The sequence below is a fragment of the Perissodus microlepis genome, chromosome 23, assembly GCF_051167445.1.
Source record: "Perissodus microlepis isolate ML-2025 ecotype Zambia chromosome 23, ASM5116744v1, whole genome shotgun sequence".
Classification (NCBI taxonomy): domain Eukaryota; kingdom Metazoa; phylum Chordata; class Actinopteri; order Cichliformes; family Cichlidae; genus Perissodus; species Perissodus microlepis.
In genome coordinates, this window is record NC_140482.1 from 26,165,855 (window position 1) to 26,193,792 (window position 27,938).

The window sequence follows — 27,938 nt, forward strand, 5'->3', positions numbered from 1 at the left end:
CGGCGGTGCATGTTTGATTCCTCCACAATAAAAGCCTCCTCCCTGTCACACTGCGGCGTGTCGTGATGCGTTCACTGTTAGGGAACGGCCCACCTGCGGCTCACCTGCCAGCCCGTCTCGTGTGTACATCAGGGTCCAGGAGTTAGCAGCGCCTTCTCCTCCTCGGGAGCTCCGATAAGATGGCGGATTAACGAGCTGACGTTTATTTCACCGACTCTGCAGTGACGGTTAGTCCCTGCGGAGGGGTGCGGGATCAGATGCGGGATATTTACGGTTTTCCGGCTGAGGTTTTCCGGTGGTGACGCCGGCAGACGGCTAACTTCAGCTCTCTGCTGCGGCATCTCGGCCGAAGCCGCTCCGCACGTCCTCTGACCGCAAAACCGCAGGGGCAGGATCCCGGTTTTGACACAAACCCGGGTTTATCAGGGGTGTTATTGGTTACAACTGTCAGGTTAGTGCACCGAGGACTAAAGGGGCCCTTTGTGGATAATTCGGGCTCAGGTACACCTCTGAGTGATGCGAACTGCGGGACTCTGATCCCGGAGAGTCTGACTGCAGAATCACATTACAATCGCCTTTTTTCTTTGAAGATAACCCGGTTTATTTTGGATAATCTCATTCTAAACTTGAAGTGGGTAGATTCAGGACTAACGGGGGCCTTTGTGGATAATTTGGCTCCAGGTAAAATCCTCCTGGGCTATGGAGACATGAGATACGGGCCGGACCAGGAACCCGACCGGAGAGAAGCGGAGCCTGCAGCGGAGCCTAGCATCAGGAAAACCAGTTTTTAGTCTCCATCCGGCTTATTCGGGATTTTTTTCAGCCGCAGATTTTGAGCCGCATGTCCCGGACCACGGGGGGTCTCTGAGGATCATCCGGAACCATGGGGACTCAGGGACCGGGCCGGAAGAGGATCCCGAACCGGGAGAAACTGACCGGAGAGGACGATGCACTGAACCAGATCGCCCGGGAGGTGAGGATGTTTATTAATAGACCCGCTGGTGTCGATTTGATCGATCAGGAGGAGAAATTTACATCAGACAAACGTTTCTGTGAATCACAGCTGGTTCCAGCTGTTTAGGGCCCAGGGCCGCACACTGCTTAGGGGCCCCTCTGGACCCCAGCCAAGACTTTATTTCACAGCAGAAGATCAGAAGCATTAAATTATTACAGTAAAATATTAATATATCTGAGTAACGTCTAAAAAATTAACATTTTAAAATGTGTTTACATAAAAATAATAGGAACAAATCATTAATTTTTTACTCAAATTTGAAAGTGAAATGATAAAATTATAGTATAATTTGTGTTCCTATAGTTTGATGCTTCAGAGTATTGTACAGTTTTACTTTCAGTATGTCACAGATCTGTAGGGGCGGATTCCGTGAGCGGATGCTCACTGAATGCTGATCTTTGGTTCCTCATATTTTCCATCTGACTGTGACGTCAGTGGATGGTGTATGGAGTCTAAATCGAGATTAAATCAGGAGATCTGCTGCAGGTCACTTTGGTGTCACATCTGAGCGGTTTGTGGTAAAGACCTGATGATTATGATGATGATGATGATCGGGAGGAAAAAATGTGAGAACAAAAGTGTGTCGCCCTGGGTGCTCAAGCTGGAAACTCAGACTGATGTTGCAGATTGACTGCTTTCTAACTCTGAGCCCTGACTATAATCTGTTTTTAGTAAACTGTCTGTTTCAGGTGATAGAACCTGGTATCAGACACTTTTTTAGTACCTACTTGACCTGGGTTTATAGTGACCAGAGGTGATCTGAAAATAACAGACTGCATATCACCAATTGGCTGCACAGTAACGTCACTTGATGAGTTACGAGAGCGCCTCCTTAACAAAAATCAAAACTGCCATTTTTGAAACAAAGGACTTCACTGGAAGTAACAACTCCACACACGTTAGGTACTACTCGACTATAATGGAGCAACGCCTATGGTATAGTTCAGGGGTATCAAATGTAAGGCCTGGGGACCAGAATTGGCCCAGCGAGGACTCTAATCTGGCCAGTTTGATGGATTTGGAAGATGTGAAGGACAAAATGTTGGATTGGTAACTGTATTTTTTATTTTTTTTTTTAGTGCTGTCAGAGTTAATCTTGTTAAAATGACGTTGGACGGCGGTAACGCATTAACGAGCTAACCGCGCTAACGTGTTGATAATGTGCAGCCCCACATACAGGGTGATCCACGATAACTCACTAACGGAGATTTGCCGCGTTAATGCGGTTTTGGCGTTAATGTCATTTTAACGAGATTAACACTGACAGCACTAGTTTTTTTATGATAAATTTGAAGTGTGGCAGCTTCAGCTGGAAATGAAAAGCTACATAGTCTCATCCATGTGCGTTAGTTTGTTTCGTTATGTTAGTAATTCTGTTAATATTCCCTGTGTATGTACTGCCAACTTTAAAACGCAGTGCAGGGTGTGTAGTTACAAATGTAACACATTTTTGGTTTTCAAAAAGAGAAGATAAATGGAAATGAAGACCACTAAAATCTGTGTGCCACTGATCACCATCATGATTGGTGATCTCACTAGTCTGTTGCAGCACTTGGGTCCCATCACATTACAGGAAAACAGCATCTCTGCATATCTGCAGTACAAACCAGTTTAACTATGAGGGCAAGAACTCGTAAGTCATGATGCAGGCGAGATGCTGATTTGCTCTCATTGCCCGGTTCTGGTCAGAAGCTTTCGTGGATGTGGAGTAAACATCCTTTCATCCTACCCAACACTCATCAGATTCAATGAAAACTCCCAGCATGTGTCACACCTCACTGTGGAGCTTGTTTTTGTTGTTGTTGCTGTTGCTCGGTGATGTTGCTGTTGCTCGGTTGTGGTTCTTCTCTCAGCGGGTGGTGGCGCTAGCTGTGGAGCCTCACCCTGAGACTGGTTTGGCTACATTCAGTGAGCCTGAAGCACGTACACACACACACACACACACACACACACACACACACACACACACACACACACACACACACACACACACACACACACACACACACCCACACAGCCTTTAAGCTGTGTGGGTGTGTGTGTTTCTAATCAGCAGTGTGGACACTGTTAAATCAGGCTTTTTTTTTTCACTGGAGTCTGGCGTGACACAAATACCAACGTTTTCCCTCCCACTGACCTACTGGGAGAACAAACACACACTCTGTACATGTGCAACCTCTCTTAATCCCCTGCTGAAGCACAAACATTAATCTGCATTTCAGCAGTCACAACATGACGAGCCCACTCATCTTCATCACCAGCAGACTCATCATCACTGCAGTGTAAAGAAAAGGAATCTTGTACATGTTTAAATATACCATCAAATTCATGTTTGATAAAGTAAAATGTTTTTAAAGTATAATATTCAGGAGTTTATAAGTAAAAAAAAAAAAAAAACCTATTAAAATTAGTTTGAAGTATTTAAATGATTTTTTTTTTTTTTTAATCTGTAAAAATGTAAATGTTAAATTTGGTGATTTCTCTTTAGATTTGGTTTTTCAAATTTCTTTTCAGTTTTGCCCGGTGACTGTGGGATATAAATAAAGTTTTCAAATTGAAATTTAAATCAGATGTGATGTCAGAGTTGAGTAGAGCTGCCACGATTTGTTGACTAGTCATGATTATAGTTGACGCGTCGCTTGAAGCTTTGTAAGATCCTGAAAGACGCAGGAATAAATAGTAGGATTTAAGAATGTAGTAACGGACTGAAACAGAAGATGGCAGCAATGCATCTACAAGGATGCCAGCTGCCGTTAAACACAGAAGAAGAAGCAGTCTCCAGTATCGTAGCTGTGTCCAAATTCAGGGGCCGCGTTTGTAGGCTGATTACGTTACAGTGACACGTCAAAGGCTGTCCAAACTCGAAGACTTCTCCAAATGCATCCGACAAATGCATCCTTAATTTCCCCAGATTTGAAGGCTGGGTCGGGTGTAGGGCTGCCACGATTAGTCGACTAGTCACGATTATGTCGACTATCAAAATCATCGACGACTAATTTAGTAGTCGACGCATCGTTTGAAGCTTTGTAAGATCCCAAAAGACACAGGAATAAGTAAGTAGCAGGATTTAAGAGTGTAATAACGGACTGAAACAGAAGATGGCAGCACTGCATGTACAAGGATGCCAGCTGCCGCTAAACCCCGAAGAAGAAGCAGTGTCCAGTATCGTAGCTGTGTCCAAATTCAGGAATCGCATCCTCCTGTGCCCGCATTTTTAGGCCGATTACGTTACAGCGACACGACGAAGACTGTCCAAATTCGAAGACTCCGACAAATGCAGCCGACAAATGTGTCCTTCATTTCCCCAGATTTGAAGGATGGGTCGCTTCGTGGCCCAACCTATCCCAGAATTCATAGCGCGGCTCTGCTCAGTTTCCAACAATGGCGGCAGCTAGTTAGTTTTAATATTACTCTCATTATTCTTTCTGGATCACAAAATAAACGTTTAACATATTTTCAGGCAAGAATGTAGCTGTGTAAACTTGAAATATCTGCTCAGTTTATCAAGACACCACATATTTTCGAAAGCACTCAATGTTTTTGGAGACGTCTGTTACCCACCAGCTCGATAGCTAGCCGGGGTTCAAGGCTCACTAGAGCCGGTGAGAACACCGGACTCCCAGCAAATCGTTTTCAAACCCACCGCCGTCTTTTGCTGCTCAGGTTAAACATGATGTAAGTCACTTAGATAACTTAAAAATGTTATTGTTTGGCTTTTTTCGGTATTTTATTTCTTCCTGAGTAAATCGGTTTGGCTGAGATTAAAGTTATAGTTGTTACACAGCTGAATAAACGTCAAGCAGACAACTGATTATCAGAAGTGTGAGAAGCTCGAGAACATACTCCAGTGTCCTGTTGTATTTTAGATAGCAAAGAGCAGACGGCTGGGTTTATTAAACTCCACCGAGACAATCTGCAAATTTCATTAAAAGTTTAATAAACTATCATCTTGTCTTTATTTTTAGTTAGCACATACCTTAAACACTTCAAGCTGTAAGCTAATGATAGTTATATAAGAGCAGATGCATGCTGGTGGAATAAGCTGTATGTTTTACGTCCAATGGATGCATGATCTGATTAGTCGACTAATCGCAAAAATAATCGGTGACTAGTCGACTATCAAAATAATCGTTTGTGGCAGGCCTAGAGTTGAGTGTTCTCAGGTATCTCTCAGGTGTGTGCTGACAGTTAGATGGAGGGAGTGTCTCAGGTATGAAGAGAGGTGGATGGACCACATTCCTTCTGCAGTGACAGAACACACACAGCTTAAATGTTGACAGGTGTTTGCACACTTGGGTGTACTGTCCTTTTAAGTGGTGTCCTGGAAACAGCAGCTTTTCTTCTCTGGTAATTTAAGTCATTTCTGATGTTGTCACAAGTCTGGACACCTTTTCTTTTTAGACATACCTGAGCTGAGGCGTGTGTTATCAGGTGATTTGTGGCAGCCAATCACGTGACACCTATAGATTGATTCAGTAATTAAGACGATGTCTCCTGTGGAGTAATTGATCAGCTGGTGTCTGACTGTGATCACCTGTACTTTATAATTTGCTGTTGTTGTGCTGATAAATCTTTTTGAATGAACCTGATGCCCCCACACAGATGCCCCCTGCTGGACTCACCTGAGACTCACCTGAAGAATCAGACCTCAAACATTTACATCAGTTTCACATAAATATATTTACTGTTTTACATTTTCACAGTATTTTAGGTTATTATTGCAAGTAAAATGTTGTTTTTAATAATTTTATTTTTTTCAGATAAAATATTTTTAGGTTACAAACTTTTTTTTTTTTTTATTTGTATTTACATAATTATTTAATGCTTAAAATAAAAATGAAAGATTGTAAATAAGAAGTGTTTAAAAAAAAAAAAAAAAAAAAAAAAAAAAAAAAAAGGGAACAGAAAATGTTTCAAAACAAGCAACAAACTGTTTATTAAAATGTAATTTTCAGGACATTTTTTTTAAATTTGTTTTGGTGTGAATTTAATTTTTATTTTTTATTTTTTATTTTTTTTTTAAATTTTAAGCTTTAATGTCATTACTTTTTATCAGCTTTAGTTTTACATTTAGAATTTAATTTAATAAAAGCAGGAAGTGGTTCAGGTTTATGGTCTCTAACAGTGACTGATGACATCACTGAGTGTATTGATTAAAGCTGAGAGGAATTTGATCGAGCATTTGAAACCTGTGACCCGGTAATTGGTTATTGATCACAAAATTTTGGCTGATGTATTGATCTCCATGTGTGTTCAGGCGGAGGCGCGGCTGGCAGCTAAGCGGGCTGCGAGAGCCGAGGCCCGAGAAATCCGCATGAAGGAGCTGGAGCGACAGAAAGAGGTTAGCAGGCTTTTATTTTTTAAGAAACAATGATTATAATTGTGGTGATCAATTACTGATCAGAAAGAGACGAGCTCACAAGTTCACATGGAAACAGTTTGTTTTACAAGCTTGTGAAAACAGTTTGATGCAAGGAGGAAAAACTGACTTCTTCAGGTATGTTTTAAAACCACGTAAATAAGAACAGTTTAAAAAAAAAAAAAAAAAAAAAATTGAAAATGTAAAAAGCAGGTCATCTTCTTTTTGTTGATTCATTCATTCTAATGACCTTTGACCTCAGTAAACACTGTTCCTGTTCTCAAGTCTTATCTTATAAAATTTCAGGCTGTGCAGCAGGGCTGCATGCCGTAAAAAACTCAGTTTACTAAAGAGTAAGACTAAACAAAGACAGGAAGTCATCAAATTGTGTTTATGTGAGGTCAAAGGCCAGTCTGACTGAGCCTTTAGTCACCGCTCGGTCTGAAGTGTGGAGGTAACCCGGCCTTGTCCTGCTGTGGTGAGTCTCAGAACAACTTTATTAACAATAAATTATTACAGTGTGTCTGTTTACTGATTGTTTGTAATGATTAGTTTGTTTTCATCAGCTCTTCTGATTTTGCTTCTTATACCAAAGATATAAAAAATAAGAAAGGGCTTTGAATGACGGGTCATTGATCAGTGAGTGACTGATGAATGAGATTCAGGAAAGAGCTGAGCGTCTTCAGCCTCTGACAAAGTAAAAAAAACTGCTTTTGCTGTGAAAGTCAGACAAGAAGTTAAATAGTTACATTTCTATAAATGTGTAGTTACTTTGAAATTGTTGGAGAAGCAGACTCTGGGTTTAAAGTCTCAGCCGTTATCTCCCACTGAGCTGCAGTCTGTTTGTGTCCTCTGTCTTCATTATCTGACCCTGGATGCCCCTTTGACCTTTGACCTCTGGCTTCTCTGACCTGTTTTTTCTCTCCTCTCGTTCTTCCTTTAGCTGTTTCACAGTCATAAGGTATGAATAAGTCCTCCATTCAGCCTTAACTCATTCTTTCTTTTAGTTTTATCTTTTTGGGGGAACCAGCTGGGTGGGGCTTTGCACTAACTCCACCCAGCTGGTGTCCCCAGAAGGACAAAGCAAACAGATTTCATATTTTGTCTTTGAATAGTTGAAACTTTGTCCTTTCCCCCATTTGATCTTCTCCTCTTCCTCCTCTTCGTCCTCCTCTACAGAAGTATTACGGTGTGGATAATAAGTGGGGTCACATTGAGCAGTGGATGGTAGGACTCTGTGCGAGTGTCAGGCTGACACATGAAAGCTCCAGTGGAGATAAAGGGCCGTTTCATCATATTACCTGTGCAACAGCTCATAGTCAATCATATGACTCTAAAACAAGACTTGAGTAATAATAAAACACGGTCTAATAAAAAATACCCGTCGTGTAAGTACATAATAATTACATTTAGATAACAGTGTAGCATATTACATGAGCTGTATATGCAAAATGCAATCAATGCAATGCATCATTAGAAATGAAACAACATATTAAATGTGTATCCACAAATAAAACAGAAATGAATTTAAATAGGCGTTGTATTAGAAGTCATTAAAAAAATAGAAAAAAAAGAAAGGAAAAAGTATCAGATTTTAGAGTTTTATAATCAATATTTTAAACAATGTAACAGAACCTGTTTTCTGTGTAACATAAAATAAACCAGCCCTTTGAAGCCTCCCATGTGACTCTGGGCTGTACACATTAACATGAGTTACATTTAAGAGTGTCACAGTTTGAAATAAAATACTAATAATGTAATTTGTTTGATATAAATATAAAAGAAAGAAAAATAAAATTGTATTGCAAATGCCATAATTTTATATTAAATGTTGAGTTCATATTACAGGACAGAGATCATGACAATAATTCATCAAATATTGAATTTAATTTTGTTAACACAGTGTGATTCAACATAAATTAAAGTTGAATAAAAGTTTAAACTTTAATGCGATTTAATGGAACATGATGTAAGTAAAAGCAACACTGAGGTGTCTTTTATATCACGTAACACAGCAGCTTATTAAAATGTAATGAATATAAAAATATAAAAAAGAATAAAACAGTATTACCTTAATGTAAGCTACATGTACATGAGCACAGTTTAACGTTATGTTAAAAGTAGGGATGGGTATCGTTTAGGTTTTATCCGATACCGGTGCCAAACCGGTACTTTTGAAACGGTGCCGGTGCTCAAACCGGTGCTTAAAGAATGGAGAACACAAAATTGGTCCAAAAACCTCTCATGTTCAGCTGTTTTTTTTGTAAAAAGATAACAATATTAGCCTTTTCTGCAACTATGGGGCATATATGGTATCATTCTTGGCTGGAAGCAGTGCTTAAACAATGGAAAAAACACAAACTTTGTCCAAAAACCTCTCATGTTTAACTGTTTTCCACTTTTTCTTTGGTCATTTTAGCCTTTTTGGCCAGGGTGAAGGGAGCATCTGCCATCAAACAAGAAGACAGCCACATGTAGCTATGATGATATTTGCTAGTTCACCTTACATGCATTAATGTAATAACGTGGTTAGCCTACTCAACGTAAATTACACACGGACAACATTAAGCTACTCACGCAGAGAAGAACGGCTACTGCTGCCATCATCATCCATCATCAATTCTGCTACACTGGCAGGGCTAGGGGCCAGGACTCTCCTCTTCGGGTTTTTGGGGGATGTTGCAAACTCCGCGTCCGATAACAGGCACCACACCCGCAGTAGATGTGCACGGTGTGAGGTCTCACAGCAAGCTATCAAATACAGCGCATTTCTCGGCTTAAAAAAAAAAACGCTATGCGTTGCCAGGTGTTTTATCGGATTTGAGGCGTTACCTCCTTTGACAGTATCACCTTAAAGCACTTGTTGCAGGCTGCTGAGTTTGCATATTTTGCTGTGAAGTACAGCCAGACTTTTGACCGCTTCGCCTTGGGCATTTTTAATCTGTAGCTCTGCTCTAAAAGAACGTACGTACCTGGACCCGCCTACTATCCTCGGAAACGTAAAATGATTGGCTAGAATCTAAAGTGTATTACAGCTCAGGAAAAGAAAAAAGCACCGAAATAAAGCACCGAAATGTGCGCTGCTTTTCGGTCTGGTTACTACCGTTTTTGACAGAACCGGTGCCATCATGGCACCTGATACCGGTACCCATCCCTAGTTAAAAGTCAAATAAAACTGAGCCTGAATCCAGATGTTTGAGTGAAACCAGCTGATTTTTTTTTGTCTCTGTTCAATCCTAAAGCCTGACCCCATTTACCCAGCTCTTTTTTTTTTTTTTTTTTTTAAGTGCGTAACAGCAGGAGTTTTCATGTGTCAGCAGGACGCCACTGTCTGTTGTTGTTGTTGTTGTTGTTGTTGTCTGTTCTGCACGTGCTCAGACAGGCTCAGATTAACGGCCTGTTTAATCCTGTCTGATAGATTATCAGTTATCATCCTCCCAGTAACCATTCCTGCTCGCACGTCTCTGCAGCTGCTGCTGTTTCACACCTGCGTCTGATTTCTGTTTAATTCTAATTAATATTAATTTTTATATTTGTGTCAATTTGCATTTATTTTTAAATTAATAGAGCATTACTTTTAACTGCTTTTTGTGTATCTTCATTTTTTATTATTGTATGTATACTTTTACACTGTGTTCGACTTATCCCCTAAGCAGACCTCTTTTATTACTTTTATTTTCTTTTTCTTTTTTTAAAATAAGAACTACAAAATTTTTGTAGTATTTTGACAGGCTATGGTCTGTCATTTCTCCCCCCATGCTTCTTGTCTGCATGCAGCAGCCTTCATGTGTTTGTGCTTTATTAGACCGTGCCAATGATGCAATAACCTGCTGTTTAACGTATTCAGAGGACACCTGCCGCCTTCTTCTTTGGTTTCAATCTTTTAACCTGCTTTCTACTTCGTGGCCTTTCAGGAGGATAGTGAGCGGTATTCTCGCCACTCTCGGAGGCATGCGTCGGTCTGTATCTCTTTCCTGTCATTTTCCTGTTTTTTCTGTTTCTTTATTTCTTTAACAAATTAAAAATCATGTGTGTTACCTGTCCACGCTGACTATCACACCTCCAGTTACGACTTGTGTGGAAAGGTGTATTTGGGACACTATGACATCATTGTAGGCATGGTTAGTTTCCACTAACTCACCAGGAGGTTTGAGTGTTTGGTCCCCTAAAATCTAAACACAAAGCAACATCCTAAGGCTGGATCAACTTCTAAAGAACATTAGATCATCCAATAAGCTCTGGATAGTTTACACTCAGGTCTGGGTAGTTTACACTCAGGTCTAACTCAGGTCTAGTAAACTTTTTTTTTTTAAAGTTTTTATTTATATAGCACCAAACCACAGCAGCAGTCACCTCACGACGCTTTATGTTGTAAGGTAAAGCCTGTGCAATGACAGAATCAATGACGTGAAGAACTGTGCTGTCTGTTGATGCTCTGCTTGTTTAATTGCAGATCTCTGATGATGAGGAGAGAATGTCAGTGGGGAGTCGAGGCAGCCTCAGGGTGAGTTCACATCTCAGCATTTTAACCACAGAAGAAGAGTTTACTCCATAAAAACCTAGTTTTTATGGACACTGCTCAGGTTCTGCTAATGGACTGCGGCTCGTTAAGCTGCTGTATGAAGCATTTTGGTGGTAAATGACAGAGGTTGAACGTGAAGAGTAGATATGAGCAGCTCGTTCAGAGCTGCAGAGCTTCATGCTGATTACTGCAGGTTATGTATAGACGGGGACGCTGCTGCGGCAGCTGTATACAGGAAAGAGACAGGAGGCCGATTAATAATCAATAACAGCAGGAGGTTGAGTCACATCATGAGCTTGCTCATTGTGAGGTCACTTCTTGTGAAAATAAAGAGTCTGGTCGTCTCTACCTGTCTGCAGCCTTCAGCGTTTTTCTCTGATGCTCCTCGCTGCCACGGCTATAGGGTCTGACTCTCTGACATCACTTCCTGTGGTTGTGTGTAGCTCAGTAGAAGATCAAACTGAGTAGCAGTGAAGTTAGAGCAAACCTGTCTTATGATCAAACTCATTATTGACCCACATGCTGATTTCATCCTGATTAATCAAAACATTTAAGTTCCATTGATCATTAATGAGTTTGATCAGTTTTCTAAAGATTTATTTTTACATCTTGATAAAGTGATAAACAACTGATGACACCAACTCTTTTCTTTCTTCTTTCCTTCCCTCTCTACCTCCTTCCTGTGTCACCTTCACATTTAATTTTTGATCCTCTTTTTCTCTCATCTCCTTTCTTCCTTCCTTCCTTCCTTCAATCCTAATTTTTCTCCCTCCGTCCTTTTTTTTCTCCTTTCTCTTATTTCCTTTTCACCTGCATTCATTCCTTTTCACCCTTCCTCTTTTCCTACATCCTCTGTACCCTCCTCCTCCTATGTCCAGCCTTCGGACTACAGCGGGTTTCTGGGTTCGGGTTCTCGGGCCTCTTCCAGGGCCAGTTCAGCTCGGGCAAGCCCAGTGGTGAGCTCTCATCTCTGGATGTCTCAGTCTGACTCTGTGGCCCCCCCTTCTGGCTGCTCGCAGCCTCACTCATTGAAGTTTACAGTAAAACTCAATCAGTCATATCAATAATCAGTGTTTCTGTGTTCAGGTGGAAGAGAGGACAGACAGAGAGTTCCCAGATAAAGTGAGCCCACTCTTGATTTTATTTTATCTTTTTAAAAACATCATATGTTTTTTAAACTTGTATAAAATTTGTTTCATTTTTATTTTTTAAAAACTAAAATACTGTAATTTTACCAAGTAAATACATTTTTTGTTATTGATTTATTTTAAATGATCTGATATAAATTTGGTAATCATCTTTGTGTCAGGGCTCTAGGACGGCCTCGACGCTCTCAGCAGCCACTCTGGCCTCGCTGGGCGGAGCCTCATCTCGCAGAGGAAGCTGTGACACGTCATTCTCCGTAGAAACCGAAGCGTCCATCAGAGAGATGAAGGTCACGTTTAAAAAACCATGAAACAGTTTCTTTAGTGTTTGAAACAAGTTGAATTCAAGATTTAAATAAATGTGTCTCAAGCACTCACCAGTTTTAGTGCTCATGTTGAATAATGAATTAATAAATAATAAATAAATAAATGTACAAAGTTTGTTTCAAGGGCTTTAATGTGATAAATATGAAAAAAATAAAAACCTATTTTGTGACTGTAGGACTCTCTGGCGGAGACTGAGGAGAAGTACCGTAAAGCGATGGTTTCTAACGCTCAACTGCACAACGAGAAGTCGACTCTGATGTATCAGGTGGAGACGCTGAGGGAGGAGCTCAACGAAATGGAGGAGCTGCTGTGGGAGACGCGGCGCCGCTGCGACGATGCACACAAGGTCACATATTTGTATATATTTATATTTGCAACCATGTTTGATATGAATAGAGTCAAAGAAAAAGAAAGTCCATGTATCATCATTATATATCATCACTGTGTCTCATTTATTTGACAAAAACTGAACCCAAATATAGAACCACAAGTGTCTCAGTCGGGCTGAGGTCTGGACGTTTGCGGCACCTAACGTTTCTAACGGAGATTTGCTGCCGTGCTTTGGATCATCATGCTGTTACCCAGTTTCAGATGTGACACTAACGGCCTCAGATTTAACTCGAAAACTTTCAGTTCACTTTCTTGTCACAAGAAGGGAAATTTGTTCAGTGCAGCAGCTTATATGATTTTGATTACAGCAGTGAAAAACATAAACATGCAATAAATACAAAAAACAAATTATTACAAAAAAAAAAATTAAATATACCTAAAATTTCATCTGTGAAGGTTCTCAGTCATCCAGGTCATCGTAGTTATGGATCTTGGAAAGAAAAACGTCTGGGCTTCTTTAAGTTTCTTGAAGACGTTTTTTTTTTTTTTTTTTTTTTTTCTTTTTCTTTGAGAGCTTTAACCTTAAATGTAAAGGCTGAAATTCTGCTTACAGGCTGTGATACATTCAGCTTTCTGAAGCACCAACACCTCTGAGATTACAGCGTTCTCAGAGTATCTTACTTCCTTGTTTCACAGCGTTCTGTAACCCAGGACTGTTCTGCACATTTCACAACATGTGATCAGTAAAAAAGATTCAATAAAAAAACATTGTCTTTTCTCTGAGACTTGCACGGTGTGATCTCAGGGTGAGTTTGCTGGGACATCCTCTCCTGCCTTGAATGTTTTCCACTTGTGAATAATCTTTCTCACCGTAGAATGATGGACCTCAGATTGTTTGAAATGACCTCATAACCTTTCCCAGATTGACAGGAAGCAGCAGTTGCTTCTCTAATATCATTGATTATGTCTTCCTTACCTTCATGTTAACACACCTGAAACTTCAGATCTGCTCAAAATGCACCTTGGTGTTACCGACCCTCATAGTTCCTTTGGAAGCAGTGAGGCTGGAGTTTGTTCTTCCCAAACAGTTAAATAATGTGAAATATAGACACGGCATAATATTAGATGTGTATTACGTTTGGTACATAAAGCTCAAGCAATTTAAAGAGGGTCTTCTTTTTTTTTTTTTACCATGTCTGTAATTATCTTAACTGCAGATTTGAGGATTTTTTTTTTTTTTCGTCTGCTGTTGTTGTTTATCAGTGTGTGTTTGTGTGTGTTTTCAGGAGTGGGAGCGTGAGCGTCATGCTCACGGCTTACTGCAGTTTCACTTCAAAGACATGAAAGAAACTCTGAGACAGACTGAGGAGCTGCTCACGGTTGGTTAACACGCACACACACTATGTTACTTTTAATTACAGCGAAGACATGTAGCAGAAACAGTTGAGCACACAAAGTCCAAAAAGCTCAAACTGAAGCAAAAAACAGTGTTAGATATGACACCAAACGAACAAATCGCTGTTTGTAATTCATTTGACATCTTTGTAACAGTATATAAGGACACTATCTGATAACTTTGTACACCAGTGAATTCATACACTGCATAAAAAAGAAAGCTTACAGTATAAATAGGCTATATATATATATATATATATATATATATATATATATATATATATATATATATATATATATATATATATATATATATATATATATATATACAGGGAGTGCAGAATTATTAGGCAAGTTGTATTTTTGAGGAATAATTTTATTATTGAACAACAACCATGTTCTCAATGAACCCAAAAAACTCATTAATATCAAAGCTGAATGTTTTTGGAAGTAGTTTTTAGTTTGTTTTTAGTTTTAGCTATTTTAGGGGGATATCTGTGTGTGCAGGTGACTATTACTGTGCATAATTATTAGGCAACTTAACAAAAAACAAATATATACCCATTTCAATTATTTATTTTTACCAGTGAAACCAATATAACATCTCCACATTCACAAATATACATTTCTGACATTCAAAAACAAATCAGCGACCAATATAGCCACCTTTCTTTGCAAGGACACTCAAAAGCCTGCCATCCATGGATTCTGTCAGTGTTTTGATCTGTTCACCATCAACATTGCGTGCAGCAGCAACCACAGCCTCCCAGACACTGTTCAGAGAGGTGTACTGTTTTCCCTCCTTGTAAATCTCACATTTGATGATGGACCACAGGTTCTCAATGGGGTTCAGATCAGGTGAACAAGGAGGCCATGTCATTAGTTTTTCTTCTTTTATACCCTTTCTTGCCAGCCACGCTGTGGAGTACTTGGATGCGTGTGATGGAGCATTGTCCTGCATGAAAATCATGTTTTTCTTGAAGGATGCAGACTTCTTCCTGTACCACTGCTTGAAGAAGGTGTCTTCCAGAAACTGGCAGTAGGACTGGGAGTTGAGCTTGACTCCATCCTCAACCCGAAAAGGCCCCACAAGCTCATCTTTGATGATACCAGCCCAAACCAGTACTCCACCTCCACCTTGCTGGCGTCTGAGTCGGACTGGAGCTCTCTGCCCTTTACCAATCCAGCCACGGGCCCATCCATCTGGCCCATCAAGACTCACTCTCATTTCATCAGTCCATAAAACCTTAGAAAAATCAGTCTTGAGATATTTCTTGGCCCAGTCTTGACGTTTCAGCTTGTGTGTCTTGTTCAGTGGTGGTCGTCTTTCAGCCTTTCTTACCTTGGCCATGTCTCTGAGTATTGCACACCTTGTGCTCTTGGGCACTCCAGTGATGTTGCAGCTCTGAAATATGGCCAAACTGGTGGCAAGTGGCATCTTGGCAGCTGCACGCTTGACTTTTCTCAGTTCATGGGCAGTTATTTTGCGCCTTGGTTTTTCCACACGCTTCTTGCGACCCTGTTGACTATTTTGAATGAAACGCTTGATTGTTCGATGATCACGCTTCAGAAGCTTTGCAATTTTGAGACTGCTGCATCCCTCTGCAAGATATCTCACTATTTTTGACTTTTCTGAGCCTGTCAAGTCCTTTTGACCCGTTTTGCCAAAGGAAAGGACGTTGCCTAATAATTATGCACACCTGATATAGGGTGTTGATGTCATTAGACCACACCCCTTCTCATTACAGAGATGCACATCACCTAATATGCTTAATTGGTAGTAGGCCTTCGAGCCTATACAGCTTGGAGTAAGACAACATGCATGAAGGGGATGATGTGGACAAAATAGTCATTTGCCTAATAATTTAATATTTTACATTACACAAAATTCACGGTTCAGTTCGATACTTTGTCACAGTTCGATATTTTTTCGATACAAAAAAATGTTCATGCCTTTTTAATTTGTCATTTACTAAAATTATAAATATCAGGTCCCCATAAGGAGAATCATGTGCTAACGGCTGTCTAAATGACTCTGGTAAAGTTTGTAGCATGCGTGCTTGTTGTTTTTGTCTGCTTCTACTTGTCTTTGCACTAGGATGATGTCGGCGTAAATGTGCAGTCATATTCGTTGTGTTCCCACTAGTGCCGTCAGCGTTAATCTCGTTAAAATGACATTAACGCCATAACACGGCAAATCTCCGTTAACAAGTTACCGCAGATCGCCCTGTGCGTGGGGCTGGACGGCGTCAACAAGCTAACTGCGCTAACGCACTAGTTCCCACCAATTGAGTATTGCGTGGCACATCCGACATACTGTTTTACTTTTGTACATGACGCGCTTACCATCAGGGTCATGCTTCACATGAAAACCAAGATAGTTCCAAACGCCAGATCTGAATGAGGGTGGGGGAGGTTCAATTTCGGGTGGCGTTGAGGCAGTTGCCATGTTGCAACAAGCTTAGCTTCTGTCTTGCTAGCTTGCGCTGCGCTCAGTGGATATGTGCTCGACAGTGCAGCCTAGGCAGAGTAGTCGAACGCAGATCCACTGAGCGCTCAACAAAGACAGCATCGTCAGAAAAAAAGTTGATAAAATAAATCAAAAATTTTGTATTGTTTGATACATATGCGTACCGAACCGAAAGCACTGTATCGAACGGTTCAATATTGATACGAGTATTGTTGCACCCCTAGTGTGTGTGTGTGTGTGTGTGTGTGTGTGTGTGACGGTTGACTGGGACGTGTGGCCGTCCTATTCCTCCTCTTTTTCTTTCCTTCCTCCTCCTTCTGCTCTTTACTCATTTTTACTGCTTTCTGCTGCCCTCGTCTGGGTCTATGGTGAACAGGAAGTGACTGACCTGCGTTTGAAGAGCAGCAGTTACTGTCAGGAAGTTTCTGACCTGCAGGAGGCGCTGCAGTGGAAAGACAAAAAAATCGGGGTATGGTTTCATTCAGTGCTTTACGATTTTCAAACTTAAGTCTGAAGCTTCACTTCTTCTTTCTTAGGGTTTTACTTTTCTTTCCTTCACTAACTCTTTTCTTTCTTCCTTACTTGTTTACTTCTTTCCTCTCCTCCCCGCTCGTTGTCGCTCAGGCGTTGGAACGGCACAGAGAAATCTCAGACATTGTTTGCATTGAGCGTGACCGGCTCAGAGACGAGGTGGTTCGACTGCGAGATTTACTAAAGGTATCAAACTCTGAAGAGCAGCAGGAAGAGCTCAGAGTTGAGAATACATCTGATTTCATCAGTTTATCATTTTAAAACTGAGCATTAGTTCCATAAACTAACATATAAAAACCTTCTTTAAAAAAACAATCTGAAAAACCTTTGAGTTTCATTTCACCTAAAATCTCATGCATTGCACTTACAAAAGATTAATTGTTAAATTTTGTTCTTATTGCAATGAACCTTGTGTCAATTTAAAATTAATTTTTTTAGGTATGTAAATCTGTTAAAAAAGACTTGTTAATCAGATAAACCTTTATAAATTTTCCCTTTTTTTTTGTCAAGTTATAGCTTTATTATACAAATTAACTTTTTAGATCCCTCGTGTTTTTATATTTTTATTACTGTTATTTCTCTGTATGTCCCATTTATTTACCACAGAACAGAGTTCCAATGAACTAATGAACCTTTTAATTTCCAGTGTTTTTTTTTTTTTTTTTTTTTTTTTTTTTCAAAATTGCTTCTTTACTCCTTTAAAACAATTTTTTAATTGATAAAATTGTTTAATGTTTCAAAAAAAATGTATCTAAATAAATGCAAATGAATACATATATTTACATGAAAGTGAAAAGCTTTTATGCCATAGTCCATTTTAGCATAAATTATATTGTTAAAATTAAACCTATTCTATCATACTTCTATAACTAACATTTCAACTTCATTGATATTAAGGTCAAATTATTTAATTTTATATAAAGTTTATAACTTTCTTAACATTTCAATTTGTGCCTCTAAATGTGAAAGTTTATTTTGAAACATGTTTTGCTAAATTACAGATTATTCTCTCTGCACTTTAACCACTTAAATTTATACTTGCAAAAAAGTTTCTTTTAGGGTTTTCTTTGTTTGTTTGCTTTTCTTTTGTAGGGAAAGTCGGCGCTCATTCCTTTTGAAACTGTGTCAGTATCTAAACTCTTTTCTACATTTATCAGCATCTTTAAAGTAACTTTTTGAAAAATTTAACTAATTTATTTAGAATTTATTCTCTAAAACTTTCATTACTTTCTTTAAATGGTAAATGGCCTGTATTTATATAGCGCCTTACTAGTCCCTAAGGACCCCAAAGCACTTTACATATCCAGTCATCCACCCATTCACACACTGGTGATGGCAAGCTACATTGTAGCCACAGCCACCCTGGGGCACACTGACAGAGGCGAGGCTGCCGGACACTGGCGCCACCGGGCCCTCTGACCACCACCAGTAGGCAACGGGTGAAGTGTCTTGCCCAAGGACACAACAACCGAGACTGTCCAAGCCAGGGCTCAAACCGGCAACCTTCCGATAACAAAGCGAACTCCCAACTCTTGAGCCACGATCGCCCTTTAGTGAAATTACGGTATTCCTTTTAAAGCATTTAAAATTATTTATTTTAAAATTGTTATTAGAATATTTATTTTAGTTTGCTGTGTTTTTAAATTTTATGGCAAGTTTCTAAAAATAATTTCTAAATTTTACGCAAATACATCGTGACATCTGTTAACTGTCACAGGACAGTTAATGTGAACATCTGTGAAGCTGTTTAAGATTTTTAAAAAGAACTGTAGGCTTTCTGACTAAATACAAGAACCAACGTTCACACACAGAGGGCGACTGGTATTGATTATGTTGCTGACTGATTACTGATTTTATGAATTTCTGCTGGACAGAAAAATGGGGTAACCATCTCTCCTGACATTACCACCAATGGGGATGTGGAACTCGGTGGGAACTCGGACGATATAAGTGCAGAATCTGCCTCTCGACTGGCTCAGGAGTCTCCTCAAGGTGGCAGAGAGAACATGCTTGGTAGGACCCAAATAAACCTTTCATAAGAATATATAAGTGTTTGGGTGGGGGGGTTGTTTATTTATTTATTTTTTACTTTTTTGTTCCTTTAATTATTTATACATTTATTATAAATATTAATTATTTTATTGTTATTATTTTTATTATTTTATTTTTTTTGGCGTATGTCCAGTTTATATTTTATGATTATGTAAGTGTACATGTAGAAGAATAGGTGCTAACTTTACAGTAGTTAATGTGAATGCAAATAAAGCATTAACTTATCAACGTCATATTATAGTTTTAATACTACAACATTTATTTTTAATGTTAACATTTTGAAATTATAATTGTCGGAATTGCTACAATGTTTTAAAAGGTGTAATTCAGTGTGTTCATTTTTAAAATCAAGAGTACATATTTTTATTCAGGATATTAGTTTGTAAATTACAATTCTGACTTTTAAAGTCAAACAAATTGTAACTTTTAAAATTTGTTATATTTTAAGTCATTATTATTAGTTACACAAGTTTGAAGCAGGAATATGACATGTGAAATTTTGAGATATGTTAGCATAAAACAGGAGTAGTTTATTTTCACTTGGCATTGGTAATTTTATTTTTGTAATGTTTCATCTCCTTTTACTTTACTGAACCATTTTCTTTTTTTGTTTATTTTTGTTTCCCTTTTTTTTTTTTTTTTTAAATATTGCATGATGTGCATGTCTAAATGAGTCTCTAACAAACACATGCTTGTGTAATCTTTCTTTAATTTTGATAAAAATCTCAAATGATTTCAATCGCTTCAGCATCGTATCTGGATTTTTAAAATCAGCTCTTCGAGTTCGTGCTACAGAAGATTAATTCAAGAATTGACGTTTAATCCCTCTGATCGCCTTCTTCCTTCATCACCACAAGCCAGTTAATTCTCTTCTAGACAGTTAATTTATGTTTTACTTCTCTAAGAGTCAGCTGTGTTTGGTCCTCCAATGTTTCTTCCTGGTCTTTCAGGAAAAACTAAAGAGTGGGAGACAAAAGAAGGCAACAGACCACCTGAGAACAACAAGAAAAACTACCTCTGGAAGGTTCTTAAACGGTCAAAGTCATTGAATGACATTTCCACCATCAGCAAAAGCAAGTTGATCAAACAGCCTATAGAAAGACGAAACACAGCTGACAAACATCTAGGAGGAAACGAGGCTGCAAGAACCAAGCAACCAAGACCCAAGAGAATCAAGAAAATCCAGAGCAGGCAACATGGACGTCTTCTACATAGAAAGAAAGGAGCCAAACTACGTATGAATAAAGAAAGGCCAGGGGCTGCTTGTAAGATATATGAACCAAAAATGGCAACCAAACCTAAAAATGAATTTGGGGTGGTTTCAACAGCACCAGCAAACCAGGATCCAACAGAAGAGACACACTCCTTTAGTGAACAGATCAGCAAAACTCAGGAAAATTCGGAAAAATGCCCTGAGGTTGTTTCACCTGTTCTCAAATCAAAACTTTTTCATCATCCTACTGAACATGTCATTCAGGATAGCAAAGTGGTACTGCTTAGTGTATCAAGTCACAATTGTGATGTTTCTGGTAGTGTGGAAAAGGTTCAGGTGGACAAAGACACATTTCATGAAACAGCTCAATCACCCGAAGAACTTAAAGACCAGAGGATTCATGAACCAGCTAGACATAGTTCCTCCAAATGTGCAGAACGTTACATTCAAACATCAACATCATTTGCCCCACTGGACATCCGTGCTGGTTTGGAAAAGATGACTCAAAATATCCACCAAGGATTTGCTGGAAATCAAGTTTTTGTAGTTGAAATCTCGCAAATCTTCTCAGAAATCCTGGGATCTCTTCAAAAGTGGACTTCAGATGTGGAAAATATATTAAAGAACAAGCCTAGTCAGCACAACAAAGAGCAAACTGGCCACATGATGGATCCTACACTTAATAAACATGTGGAAAAATGTCTGACCCGACCTTTAGGCCTACTGAGAGACCATTCAGCTTCAAGGATGTTGGAAGTAGCCTCCACAAGTAAACTGTATGCAGATAATCTGGATCGTCCTATGAATGCTGACCAAAAGGCACAAAGGATCATGTCTAGAACCCATGAAATGGAAGTGGTAGAATTGTTTGGAGGAAATCCTGCTGATATAGATGAAACAACTGTAACAAGCTGCTCAGAGCCTTTTGTTTTTATCGACTCCTACTTCACTAAACCTGAAGAGGCCACAGCAAAGGTGTCTGGGTCAAATCTGGGTTCGTCAACAAGTTCAAAGAGATTCAAGAGTCAAAGCTGTCATGTAGTAGCTGCCAAAAATTCAAAGGAGTTGGTCGGAGACACTGACAGTTGTGAGGAGATCAACGAGGATGGCCAGCAGACGGAAATGGAGACTCTTGCTGAAGTTGGAAGCATGAAATGCCGCAGAAGACAGAGAGAGTCATGTTCAGACTGCAGGAAAAATAAAAAATCTGAGTGCAGCATTTCCTAAAATCACAAGAATGAAGGAAATGATGATTTAGTAGTCACAGTGTTGGAGCTTTAGATTCTAAATTATTAGACTTTGAAATATCAATGAAGCATCAGTACTGTTATCAGTACTTAAGTATTTGAACTGATCAAATAAATAAAGTGAATATTTAAATCATTCACCTATAAATATGTTCTTTACTGACATGTTTTTAAAAGCTGACTGCTTGGAAATTGTTTTCTTGACAGTTAATTGCAACACTGTACAAGGGTAAGCAGCTGTAAACTTTAACTGCCATGAATTTGGCATCAAAACAATTACATGAAATCAATAGTTTATTTCTGTTTAAATGGGTTGATGGTAATTTTTTTCTTTTTTCAGATTAATAAAACACACTTGTTTGAAAATAATATTTGTCTGTATTTTACATTTGAAATTTTCCATCATGAATAAATGTAAAGTTTTATTAAGTAATTTTTGGCTTGAGGAAGCAGAAATGCTTCAAATTGGTGCCCAGTACACTTAAAGAACTTAAAGAACTGATAACTTCAGAGTCAGAGTTTTAGATTAGCTTTTCAAGGATCTACATTGGGTCCTTTTATATTTTCTATCATGTTTCAGCTGCTCAGACACAACACATGCAAAGTGTGTTTGAAAAACCACAACTAGTCAAAGGACTTTACTTAATGGAGCTTTCAACTTCCATTTACAGGATTTATTATTATTCTCACATAATGCATCACTCATAATGTTCTCGGGAAGGATTGGCACAGATCTTTTCCAAAACAATTAAAGGGGCACTCTGCTCACAATCAATAAAGCTATAATGAAAGGCAGATGTGCCGAATCAGTGTTTGATGTTTAATTCAAGGTTAAACCATAAGAAGATTCAGGCTAGAATAATATGACTGTTTCCTGGACTTATTTTTTTCTGCTGTTTCAGAGTTTCGGCTGAAAAAACTTTTTGAAGAAAGAGAGAGTTTACAGGATCAGGTGAGTTGCCTGTATTATAAAGTTGGAAAGCACCTCCACTGCAGATTTGTTTAATCCGATGTTAGCCAAGTATATGAAATGTGCTTCTGAATGTGTGAACAGGTGAGGCTACTGCAGTCTCAGCTGGATCAGAGACAGAAGATCGTCACAGAAGGAGTTCAGAATACAGAGAACGATGGTCTGGAGAACGGGATGGACTCTCATCTGCTAGAACTGCAGAGTGAGTCTTCATCATTTTCATCCTTTTTAATCTTTCATCCTGTTTAATCTTCCTCATCTACCCCTTGCCATTCTTCAGTTTCATGTTTTCTGTTTAGTTTTGTCGTTGTTGTAGTATTCACAAAATGTACATTGGATTTGTGAAATTTCTGTGGATTCGTTGTCAGTAAAATTACATAATAATTAAAATGATCATTAAGTCTCTTTGTTCGTTTGATTTTCTTTTCTGTAGGAGATGCCAACAGACAAATCAGTGACCTTAAATTCAAATTAGTGAAATCTGAACAGGAAGTCACCACGCTTGAACAAAATGTAAGTACTGACATGCTTAAGTGTTTCCTTCCCAAATGGGTTCAATCTCAGAAATATTCAAACAAGATAAATCTTTGGAGCACCTTTATCATAGGTGCACTGCATGGACAGAAGTGTTTGACCACACCAACTGTAAATCCCTGTTTATCTAGGCCTCTCAGTTCCACTGAAGGAAAATGTTCATGCTTCGGCTTACTGTCACATTTTGGAAAATTCTCTACTTCCAGCTTTGCGCGAACCGTTTTGGGGAAGGTCCTTTTTTCTTCTAGCACTCTGTGCCACTGTGCACAAAGTGAGGTGCATAAAAGCTAGAATGAATGAGTTTGCTGTGGAAGAAATTAACCGCCCTGCACACAGCCCTAATATCTGCCCCATCACATACCTTTGATATGAAGTAAAATGGAGACTGCAAATGTCAAAACATCATTGTCTGACCATAAGCCTTCCCAGAAGAGCAGGAGCTGTTATAGCTGCAATGAGGGGATCAGTCAAGATGTGTGGGATGTCATAAAAGCTCCTGTAGGTCTTTATTGTAGCTTGGCCAGGAAACACAACAAAACTTTCAATCTGTTTAGTTGTACTCACTCCCTCCCTAAAAGTCCACTTTCATCTGACTTCATCAAGAAGTTTGAAACTTTATCTGCCTTAAATAAGACGGTTCATGTTGCTGTTGATGTCCTCAGGTAATCCGTCTGGAGGGTCAGGTGAGTCGCTATAAAGGGGCGTCGGAGAACGCAGAGAAGATCGAAGATGAGCTAAAGGTAGAGAAACGAAAGCTGCAGAGAGAGGTGAGAGCACCACCTTCTGTCTGGGAGTTGACTTTCCTTTCTTTGTGTTTTCTGGTTTCTTGGGCATGTATTCTGTCTTCACTGTTTTCTATGTGAGCACTAAGGAACATTTGTTGTTTCTATGTTTCTCGCAGCTCCGCTCAGCTCTGGATCGGATTGATGAGCTGGAGGCCAGTAACAGCCACCTCTCCAAGCGCCTGGAGAAGATGAAGGCCAACCGTAATGCCCTGCTAGCCCAGCAGTGATTGCTCTTCCCATCTTCATCTCCAGAGACAATCAGACCTGAACAGAATGTCTTTGCGAGTGCTTGATTTTACTCTAAATAAGCACCAGATATGTGGAGTTTGCTGAGGCAGTGAAAACAAACCAAAACCCGAATCTGAGAAAATGAAATGTGATCTTTAATGTAGCTCTGTGAACAAATGCCATCCATAGTCATGGCAGGATTTACCACATCAGACTTCAGACTGTAGCATTGTCCATCCATCAAGCCTCAGAGGACAAAAAAACAGAGCAGATCGAGCCAGGAGACACAAAAACCTCCACTGCATTAAAGCAATGTATTCTAGTTCAACATCCACATATTTTAGTTCCAGAGGTTAGAGCGAAAATCAGCATGTTGGCTCAACTCTCTTTACACCCCAGCAGAAGCTAAGAAATTCTGGTTCCACTCAGTATGTCTTTACTAGAGCCATTTGTAGAAGCTTCATAGTACATCCATGGTTATCTTGCTTAAACAATCCCATATCGAGCATTATCTGTGGACATGGAAGTCCATATCCAGGCCATCTTGTAGAAGCTTTACAGTCTTTCATCAAATAGTTTACACATGATAGGTGATGAAAAAGGAGTGATCACTTTTTAATGCTTGTGGCCAGTTTAGTCAGTGACTGGAAGTGATTTATTTAGTCACCAGCCTCACTGTGCTTTTATCAATCCCTAAAGGCTGAGCGATGCTACCTGTACTCAGTATTTTATTGTTTTTCCTTTTCTTTTTAGGAAAGCCTCAACCTTAAGCAGCCTCAAATGGATATACATGAATAGTTGTGGCTTTTGAAAAATGTTCTAGTTCATGTTAGTGAGATCTGTTGGAACAAAACCAAACCAAATATATTTATGCGGCATGACTGCAGCACGTCTTCTCACAATATATAGGTTGCCTTGAACAAAATACGTTTCAGTAGTCCATATATTATAGGGTAAAGTTTTCATGAGCATTTTTAAACAAGAGCTGAAGCAGGAAAGTGCCTATGAAATCGCCCCAAATTCAGTGTTTTATCATCATATCCAACCTCTCCCCTGATTTTGTATTTATTTAGCTATTATCCAATATCTAAAGGTCACATTACAGAATGTGCAGACTTAAAAACGAAACTAAGCAAACAGAATGTGACCATTTATCTGTGTTTTTACCCTCTGACGCTCCTAATGCACATTAAAAACCATCAGAGCTGCAGTCGTGGTGTCCCAGTGTGGGTAAACATCGCCCACCTGGCCCTCCAGGTGTGTTAAAACAAACTCTACATCTGCCTCATCAGCATCCATCTGTGTGCAGTGTGGCACTACCTCTTCTCCAACACTTGGGGGCGCAGTTTCCCTCAGAGACTTGACCAGTTTTGAGCAGATTGATAGAAATTTTTTATATATATATATATATATATATATATATATATAATATATATATATATATATATAATTAATTTTCTTTTAATATTTTGTTGGTAATGGATTTCTTTTCTTTCTTCCTGTTTTCAGATAGCACCAGACTCCTTGTTTGGTGTTTGTAATATTTTAAGTCAGATTTTTTTTTTTCAGTTTGGTGGGGCCAGATGCTGTTGGACAGGAACCTAACCCAGATAGCAGTGCCCAGCCCCACCCAGTATGTTTTATTGATAGAACCAGGCAACAGAAGGAGGTGTGGCCACAGTGGAGGAGGTCATGTTGTGTCTCTGTGTTGGATTTTGGGACTTTTCTTGGCACTTGGGATGTTAAATCACCAGCTTGTAAATGGAATGAATGAATGAATGAATGAATGAATGAATGGATGAAGAGTTTGAATTGCTGTTTTGATCCAGTGAGAGGGATTTTCTACGGCAGCACCTATGTTTGTCTCTCTGGGTGTTGAAGGATGTTTGGATCAAACTCTTCAAGTGTTAATCTCATAATCAATAATCTCTGATGTTTTTGTGAATGTACGGGTCGCTGCCTGCTGAGCAGAAATCATCAATACAAGCTGATCCTGATCATTCAGTGTGCAATATTTTATCTCATGTTTGGGGAAACTTTCATCTATTTTATTGTATCGGCTGTCCTATTGATTAGGATGCGGGGTGTCAATATATCAGTCAGTGGGGTTTTATTGATTTTATTGATCAGTGTGATGGAGTATTCAATTAAACTCATGCAATATCTCATTGTGTTGGTGGTTTCTGTGAATGAACAAGCCTTCTCAGTTAAAATCCACCATCCACTTGTGCCTGTAGTACTAAACTGGATTGGCTTGAGAGACGTGACCTTCTGCTGTTTGTCATCTCACTGTAAGGTGACTCATAACACTAATGGACAGGTCGCTCCCAGGCCGCTGACTGGACTTCTTTGCCGGCGCAGACGGCCTCCGGACCGGTTTTGTCGACGCCACTGCCTTCCCCACGGCTGGCCTCAGGACCTGTTCCGTCTCTGTCGTCGGCCTCCGGGTCGGCCACCTGAACTGTCTCAGTGGACTCTGTTTTGGGTAGGCTTCGATAAAATTCAGTTAAAATGACAAACAGTCTAATTGGAACAGTTGCATGTTATAGACTTGCGCATCAGAAGCACATGAGCAAACATGTTTACATTCTTATTTCTAAAGCTGTGTCCACAAGAAGTGATTTGGTCATTGCACATCACTTTGCAGCTGACAACTGGTTACTTGCAGACATGACAAATATTTACCAGAGCCATTGAATGGAGAGTCGCACCATGTAAATGGACTTGTTCTTATATAGCGCCTTTCTACTCTGTTTGAGCACTCAAAGCGCTTTATACAACTAATTCATTCACACCAACACTTCTTCTAAGCTCTTAAGTGCTAAATATCTAACGTTCATACACATTCACACTCCGATGGTTAGTATCTTGCCCAAGGATACTTGGCATGCAGACTGGAGCAGCCTGGGATAGAACCACCGACCTTCTGGTTAGTGGCTGACCTGCTCTGACACCTGAGCTACAGCCACCCCATTCATGCCAATGGACATTTCTTTTTCTTTTTATAGAGATGGGGGATGACATAGCCTGGCAATGCTTCCAGGAAGTTAGCAGCAGACTCTAGCCATGAAGGTATAGCAGCACAAAAGTATGAGATGCACTTTTAAATGGAAAGGTTTTAAAGAACTATATGTTATCAACACAGAGAAATCAGAATGAGATTCTGATTCTCTAAATAGATTATAGAGTTATTCACCCATCAATTAGTAGAATTTTGACATGCTAACAGAAAACATAATCTTAACCAGGAACAGCAATATAAATTACTTTATATTTGTTATTTCATGTGACATTATGAAATCAGAAGAAAATATATGTTTTACTGGACTGAGTGAAATATTATGAACATTATGAAGTTGTCTGCTCTGCATAAACGTATTTATCCAGTGATATATATGACCTGCCGTGTTATAGGATGTAGGATTATAACGGCACAAAAATTAAAGATAAAGCTTCTACTTATGTAAAACATGGCTATAAATAAATATTCAAGCATAGCTGATAAGTTTCATTAACAGTTTTGAGTCTTTGTGCCATGCTGACAGTTAACATCTGTGTTACGTCACAGCTCAGCTGATGGCAGAGGACTCAAAGTGAGACTAAAAACATAGGGTCAATTTAAAATTAGACACCATCTCTGAAAATATAATCGCCCAAGATTAAATGGGGAACTATACTAAATACTTTTCATGCTTTATTTAGCTGTGTTAACAAAACTAATCCTGTTTCTTTATTACACACACTGATAGGAACCGATGACAGACTTTATATAACATCAATTAATTGATTTAAGAAGGCTAATAAAAACATAAAAA

General features: G+C 39.2%; 1 protein-coding gene across 7 annotated transcripts; it reads left to right on the forward strand.

Moving 5' to 3' along the window:
* On the forward strand, positions 1-26,291 carry lrrfip1b (leucine rich repeat (in FLII) interacting protein 1b). 7 transcript variants are annotated; one of them, XM_084921435.1, is made up of 19 exons: positions 22-973; positions 6,273-6,356; positions 7,318-7,335; positions 7,554-7,601; positions 10,289-10,333; positions 10,828-10,878; positions 11,775-11,852; positions 11,983-12,018; positions 12,206-12,331; positions 12,544-12,714; positions 13,985-14,077; positions 16,940-17,032; positions 17,188-17,280; positions 18,969-19,107; positions 22,509-22,558; positions 22,661-22,778; positions 23,010-23,089; positions 23,773-23,877; positions 24,012-26,291. In XM_084921435.1, the coding sequence occupies exons 1-19, from the start codon at positions 884-886 to the stop codon at positions 24,120-24,122; spliced, it is 1,629 nt and encodes a 542-aa protein (XP_084777561.1). In that variant the 5' UTR covers positions 22-883; the 3' UTR covers positions 24,123-26,291. The 7 variants fall into 7 exon arrangements, with proteins under 7 accessions (XP_084777559.1, XP_084777560.1, XP_084777557.1 ...); XM_084921430.1 differs by lacking the exons at positions 22,509-22,558; positions 22,661-22,778; positions 23,010-23,089; positions 23,773-23,877; positions 24,012-26,291 and adding an exon at positions 20,097-21,975 and having other exon boundaries at positions 5-227; positions 824-973; XM_084921429.1 differs by lacking the exons at positions 22,509-22,558; positions 22,661-22,778; positions 23,010-23,089; positions 23,773-23,877; positions 24,012-26,291 and adding an exon at positions 20,097-21,975 and having other exon boundaries at positions 5-973.
* Positions 26,292-27,938: the final 1,647 nt, after the last annotated feature.